Source organism: Trachymyrmex septentrionalis, unplaced genomic scaffold (genome assembly GCF_001594115.1).
Source record: "Trachymyrmex septentrionalis isolate Tsep2-gDNA-1 unplaced genomic scaffold, Tsep1.0 scaffold6, whole genome shotgun sequence".
In the NCBI taxonomy this organism is placed as follows: Eukaryota; Metazoa; Arthropoda; class Insecta; order Hymenoptera; family Formicidae; genus Trachymyrmex; species Trachymyrmex septentrionalis.
The window spans coordinates 2453993-2461791 of record NW_017305778.1 but is presented as its reverse complement, the minus strand read 5'-3'; the positions used below and the strand labels follow the sequence as shown (position 1 = coordinate 2461791).

Genomic DNA, 7799 nt, shown 5'->3' with positions numbered 1-7799 from the left:
GCAGTTTAATTGCAGATTGCATGGCTTTCTTATCTTTTTAGTAGGTATAGATGGATGATGCTAAAAAATTAAGTAATTTTACTTTTGTCATATTTTTAATTTTCCATTTGTAGAATTAAATTTACATTATTTCGCCTTTATGAGGTTGAAAAATATAAAAATAATGAATTTCAAAACTTCTGGGCAATACTTTTCAATTTTATTTTTCAGAACAAGGTTCTTAAGATAATTATACGCGCTGTAGCTACTTGTTTACTTAAAGATTATGAATGTTCGTACAAAAAAATAAATAGCTAGAGGATAATTTTTATTAATTTGTAATTGGATCAAATATTATTGAGAGATAAGTATAAACGGTAAAAATTTAGTAAAATAGAAATCAAGAAAGAAAGTTGGATAGATGATCGGAAAGAGTTAAATGATGTCAAAAAGAGTAAACGTAACATTTTTGAAGATCTCCGTATACATTCTAAGATTAATGCGTTGAGTCATTCTTTATCATTTTTTCTGACCATTCTTTTTTTTTTGTCATTTCAGGAGATGACCGTACCACTCACACCACTGACGGCGATCGCGCAGACACCGCGAAAGGAGCAGGAGTCCAAGTTCACCTTCAACCCTCATCTGGCGAAGGTAAGAATCGATCGTTCCACCCACTTATCGTAACTAGCTCGTATATCTCGCCGATCACAATGGCAAACGGGGAATCGAGAGTAATCACTACTCCGCTTGAAAAAAAGCACTTTGACATTCGTAATTGCTCTAAAGGGAATTCTTTAATCCCGCTACTAGCTGCGAACTATTTTATAGAGAAGAAAATTTCTTGCTTGTGCGAAAGATTTTTTTTCTATTACCATATATCTCTACGTTGCTTGCGATTTTTATTTGAATAATATAATATAACGGAGGATACACAAAATGAAAAGAAAAACATTCTCAAAGGGTAGAAATTTTTTATCGTAGTAAAACGTTCGCTTTTTGCACGGTATAGAAAGAGTTTTTTTTTGGCACTTATCAATCATGATATTAGAATTCAGATAAAACAGAGAACTGTATGATACATACACAGTGTCCTGAATTTAAATATTAAAACTTTGAGAGCGTGTAAAGCAATAAACTAAGAAAATCAAAATCCTTTAGATGTACTCATTTTTGTTTCGTTTTGGAGAAAATTGTAAAAAAAAAAACGCAATTTTTATTTTTGTACTTGTTTATTCATACTTATTCATTTATACTTATTTATTTACACTTTTCTTAATATATCGATTCTCTGTACTCTCGGAGTTTTGACATTTAAATTCGGGACACTCTGTGTATTACGCGAACGTTTCAATCAGAATAACGTGAACGTGAACTTCGTTGTCGAAAGCGCGCATATTTTTGGGAAAAGCGAAAGAGACGAGTGCAAAATACCGAGATTGATTTCGCGCCTGTCTCTCGCGAGCGTGATAACTCACAAGCGTGATATCGATCTCGCCAACATTTCGAATTGTTCGTGCCACTTGGCACAATGTCAAGCGTCGCTCTGCGTGTCGGTTTGCGTACGTATGCGTGTAATTCCGCGTATGGTGTGTATATATATATGTAGAGACAGCGGGTTTTGTCGTGGATGAGACAAGGTGAGAAAGAGAGGCATCGCGTAATGTCTTATTTGAGAGAATTAGCATTTTACGAGTCACGGTGGCTCGAACGCTAATCTCGTGCTAAATTACAACGATAACGCGAGAGATTCGCAATAATCATACGCGGTGCATACGACACGCATATACATTATTGGCTTTGCGAATGATTATTGCCAAAGAGATCTTCGTGTTATGTTTAATCTGAGAATAGTCACCTAGGTTTTTTTTATATAAACGATCACTTATAATAAAAAAAAATTTATATTTGTATTAGAGACTATCCATTCGAATTTTTGTTCAAATTTCGTGTTGAATTTTTAACATAGTGTCAATTTAATATAATGTGATAGTGTTATTTGAATATTTTATATGAAATTGATATTCAACATTTCTTTGTGTTAAAATAACACGATTTACGAGCAAGTGAAGAAACAACATAAAAATGATCTTTTTGTAAAACGTAAATTTTATAAGATAAATGAATAAAATGTGTATTAATTGAACATATTATAAATGTTAACATTTTATAAATGTTAATTTTAATGAAGAAATATAATTGCTTACAAATTGTGTCAGTATTACGTTGTGTTTTTATATTAATTTTTTTTCATAATATTTATGTTACTTTCTGATATATTCATCTTGTGTTAAATTAACATTAAAAGAGTGGACTGTTTAGGACATGTGAAATGTGTTAAACTTAACATAATTTTTCCAACTGTGCTTGGAGAGTTTTTATGCCCCAATTAAAAAGAAGTCACATTATTAATTATATTTAGAGTGTTTTTATACTTCAATTAAAATGAGATGTTGTACATTATTATATATTATTCTATAGTTAATTAATATTTGAGATTATTATGTATATAGATATACTTGGTATCTTTTTTTTTTAAATAAGAAGTACAAAATATAGATATAAATTTCTGATCAGTAAAGAAAACTACTGTATGCATATAACTGCTTCATTTTCTTGTTGTTGACATGTAAAAATCACTCGTGATAATTATTCTCGAATTAATTACTTGTTGATATATTTTCGCATTTAGAATATACGATTTAAATTTCTAAAGACATGGTCGAGCTATTTTCCAATTGAAATTATTGACATTAACGTTTGCGGAGATGTTTAGCTGATCATCTAATCGAGCGTTTAATTGATCGGAATTCGCGCTTGGTTATCGTTGTTGAGGCATCGTTTTGACGGGCGGAACATTTGATACCTGCGGGCAAATAATTCTGGAGCAATAATGTCGACCGGGTGGGAAATGTCTCGGATCGCATTAATTCGAGCTAGGTCCCGTGCTACTTGGCAATGTATCAAACGTTTGCTGCTCTCAAAAGCTACAGCGCGACCATAATGCGCCGACGGCGACGAGAGGAGAAACGGGGTTGTTGGAACAGAGCAGGGTCGACCGACGCCGGGTGAAAGAGAGAGGAGGCTCGTAAGAGCGCCAGTTTAATTCGGGGTACGCTCTTCTTGAAGCGGCGTCTCTTTTGCGGTGACACTCATCCGACGTAAAAACTCCGTCGCTTGACCGTGCGCTTCGCGAGAAATGGTGTTACTTTGTAAATAAAACTGCGAACAAAACTAATCTGACCGTCCACTCTCTTTAGCCACGTTCTTGCAGCTTGATAAAAATCTTATCGCGATAACGTTGATAAATAAAGTGGATCCTTTACCTTCCCGATATTAAAATGTAATCTACATTTTGTTTGCTAATCATTTAGAAGATTTATGAGACACAGTTGAATTTATTTTTAGCGAAAAAGTGTGGAAATTTTGTCAGTAAAATAGTTTTTATTTATTTATTTTATTGTAAAGTACAGAAAATGTATGCAGCATACAGCATTAAATTATTAGATCAGATTAAATTTTATTCGATGTTATAACATTTTTAGCACATTTAAGATAAGAGTAAAAATCGTAATAACACACAGAAAAAAATATTTGGTTGAATTAATTAGAATTCTGGTGGAAAAGGAACGATCCAGAATTCTAGTTAAATTTATAAGATTTCTGGTTATATCTATTAAAATTCTAGTTGAAACCAACATTTAGTAGATTTCATCAGAAATCTAGATTTAACAAAAATTCTGGATTGTTCATTTTCCATCAGAATTCCAGTTAATTCAACCAAATATTTTTTCCCGTGCATAATTAAAAGAACCATGAAATAATTAAAAAAAACAAGTGATAAAGATTTATATAAATTTTAATATAAACGTTGTATAATAAATTTTCGAAAAACCGAATATTACCAAGAATTATAATTGTAATTGAATATTGAGCAACATAGTTTAAGATATGAATGAAAAGAAAACGGAGAAAAGAGAAAAGAATTAAAGAACCTATAATTTACTGTCGAAAGATTTAATGATTGTGTTAAAATTATTAATAGATGAATTAGGATTCTCTAAATTTATACACGTTATTTATCAATTGATTGGATTTCTGAAAGTTTTTACGAAACTTTCACCGCTTTTACACGTCGTTTATCACAACCGCCGCAACCGATTTATAACGTCTGGTAGGACTTTGCATGATATTTGCAGACCGACACGCTGCAGGAGACTGCATTGCGTATTATAAATTTGTTTCCTTTCTTCCCCGCGTCCCGCCGACGAAACTGCGGAAGGTTTGGCAAAGAGTTGGGGAAAAAAGTGCGCGATAAAAGAGGAGGGATAGGAGACTGGGCGATGAGAGAGAGAGAGAGAGAGAGAGAGAGGCCGGGCGAAATCGGCCTCGTAAAAGTGGATTAATTCGGACCCGTCGTATATATACGTATACATATATACATTCCCGGCTGGGGATTCCTTTTTGCGTGCGCGAGTAAATTGTAATAACGGCCGAATGCAAAATCGCTGCCGGCGTTTTCTCCGCTCAAACGTCGCGAGAATTACTCGTGGACTTACCGGGAATGAAATAGCGCGGGTGCGTTCGCGAAATTGCGCGGCGCCCGGTGGAATCCGACCGGTGTGTGGTCGACTTCGCGCTCTCGCAGATGAAAGGAATCGTTACGCGGTATAATACCGGCTTTTTGTAGACGGTATAATTACCGTTTAGCAGGTAACTCAAGCAGGTGCGTGCGCTTTGTGGTGCGTCCGCGTTGTGTGTGAGAAATATGGAAATTTATGCTCGATCTCTCTAATACCATGTCACACATCGCGTAACACACTGAAGAAAAAAAATTACTAAATCTTAATACATACTTCTTCGAATAGTTAACATATACTTATCGTAAATAAATATTTATCTAATAAAAAAAAAAAATAATAGTTAAATCAAATTAAAATCTTGTAAAAAGTGGTTTTTACAAATTAATAATTTTCAAATAAATACATGTTTATATTTAGTAAATATTTACTTAGAACTATTTAAACAAATATTTATTACAATTTAGTATTTTTTTTTTTTTTAATGTAGTATAGGATTAATTTTATTGTTATCTGATGAAATATTTACTTACGGGCTAATTTAAATTTAGTGACAATTGCTACTTAATTAGAGTAACAATTTCGATAATTTGTTGCATAATAGCGTAGTCGTTAATCTGCCTTTTTTACGGTATTTATTTGCGGTAGACACTTGGCTGGCGCGATTACAAGTTGATTATTTCGCGTCAAGTTTCGCGGGAGCACCGCCGAGACTGAGATGTTATTTCGTTCGCGATTACAAGAATGCACGTAAAGGGCCGGCCAAACCGCGCGATAAATTTCTATTATGCCGGGAGAAGGGTCCTCGGGTATCAAGGCAGACGCGCGGGGACGCGTTGTAAATTACTCGATGCGGAAACGAGAAGCGAGGAGACGAAGTACACTCTCGCGGTTCCCTTTACAAATTTTCCCAGATCCGTTTAATTTCCCCGCTGTTGTTTTCGCGAACTTTCCTCCTTCGTTCCCTTTTGCAACGTTAAATCCTTACCCCGACGTTATTTGACAAACTATGTGTAAACTATGCCCGAGTTATTTGCCGTATGCCATTTTGTAGAAGCGAATATAATTCTCGGTAGATATGTGCACGTGACGTCCCGTTTTAATGTTCTAATGGTAAATTAAATTCTGCAAAAAGGGACGGTCCACGCGTGATTGGCTTGATCCCTTCCGGCAGAATACAATATGATCGTAAAAGCTGATTGTCCTGAGTAAACACTGAGTCTTGAATTTTTCTTTTGCAGTTGACGGAAGTCGCCCCACCAGAGCCTGCAAAGTCTCGTGAGTATACTTAAAGCTTTCTTTAGCTTTTACAGCTTCTACACTGAGAGAAATATTTTTGATATTTGCGACTAATTATATGGTACCAGAATTATGGTTGTTAAAATGTTGGTAATAGTAATTATATTTATAATTTTATCAAAATATATGCAATTGGCACAGAAAATGACTAGAAATTATAGTTCAATTATGATTATCACAACTTTTATGATAATAATAATTATACTTATAATCAATGTCAACTATATATATTTTTTATAAAACTAAATATATCTAATTATTATTATTAATATCATAGTAATATTACTACGGTAATCGTATTATAATAAATTATAGTTCCATATAATTATAGTCACAAATATACCAAAAATTTTTATCAGTGTACACTGAGAGAACAAACATTTTTGCATTTATAACTTAACTATAATTTACAATCATTTTTATACTTTTTGTACTATAAATATATTATTGTTATTACTAACATTACAGCAGTAAAGAACTACAAAATTGGAGTTTTCAACTATAATTATTTTACCGTGTAATTAAAATCATAAATACCAAACACTTTTCTCTCAGTGTACAAACTTCTATATGTCGTTGTGAGTGTTGCACGCATGTCGCCGACAAGTTTTCCTCGATTGTAATTCCTTCGAGATTACGAAAAAAAAAAAAAAAAAGAAAAAATAATCTCTTTTGCGCATTACTCAAGCGTATAAACGACATTTGCATTTCCGCGTAATTGATACGCGCGGTTTCTCGCGCTTGTTTTACTTTTATACGAAATCACTTGTTATGTATGGGAATATTTAATGATTATTATATCATGTTTTTTAAAAAAAATTGGACACGCGACATGATACTCGTCATGTCACGCCGCTGCATTTTCACGTAGTTGAAGTTTTATTAACGTCAGCGCTGAACGCGTCGCTGTCAACTTTCGAGCCAGTGTACTGGCGTTTACCGCAATTTTTCGCGATAAAACACACGTTGTGTCAGAGTACAGAATATAGGATCACCGACGGACATAATTTCCGGAAACTGTCCGCTACATTCACCGACGATTAAAACGCGACGCTGCGTATATTGCTCGAAACGATATTTTAAAGTCATGCGCGTAGTCGAATGGATATTAATCGGTGCGTCTGTAATTCGCGCGTGCAGTATCGATATGGAACTCACGGGTCGATGCGACAGTTTTATGTATGTGCCCGTTTAACATGTTTTCATTAAAATAAAAAAAATAAAAAAAGAAAAAACTAAGAGAAAAAAGATCGGGAGGAACATTTTCGCTGCGACGAAGCGCGCGCCGAACATAAAACCTGTGGATTCCGCGCAAAATCCCCTGATCGTCGATTTCGCGGGCACATTTCATGAATCAGCCATTCGACCTCTGGCATTCGTTCATTTAGCCGTTTAAGCGCGCGAAATACGCGTTATTTATTCGCTCGTGTGATCCTCGTGCGACTCATTATTTATCGCGGTTACGCAGGCCGTTTCGCGCGATACGAGTTGTTCTCCAGTTTAATCTCGTTATCAGTTTCTTCTAACGTTTTTATTATTGGAGCCTATTTCTATTAACGTAGGTTAACATTAATCTTGGTTATCAATTTATTCTTTATCTTTTTCTATTTCTTGGAACCAGACAAAGATGAAGAATAGGTTAAACCGATATTAATTTATATTGAGAAATGAACACGAATTTAAATTTTTTATTTAAATAGATTGTAGGTATATTTTGGAATAAGTATAATTTTATTTACTCTCAATTTCTTGGAGTAAAATCTTATTCGAAAAGAGTTAAAATATTGCCACTATTGAAAAAGAGTGAAAAATTTACATGAATAAGAGTGGCAGATTTTTACTCTTTTGGAGTAAAATTTCACATTTTTTTTGGAATGAGATTCATTCAAAAAGGATGTAAGATTTCTTTCCTTTGGATTCCAAAGTTTGCAGTGAATCTTA

At 34.0% G+C, this 7799-nt stretch overlaps 1 protein-coding gene across 7 annotated transcripts in view; it reads left to right on the top strand.

Moving 5' to 3' along the window:
* Positions 1-7799, top strand: part of LOC108752307 (AF4/FMR2 family member 4) — a 275024-nt gene that overhangs the window by 191864 nt on the left and 75361 nt on the right. For all 7 annotated transcript variants that reach the window (XM_018493052.1, XM_018493054.1, XM_018493051.1 and 4 more), the window contains 2 exons: positions 538-633; positions 5801-5837. In XM_018493052.1, the coding sequence (XP_018348554.1) occupies positions 538-633; positions 5801-5837 (133 nt within the window). The remainder of the gene's footprint in view (positions 1-537; positions 634-5800; positions 5838-7799) is intronic.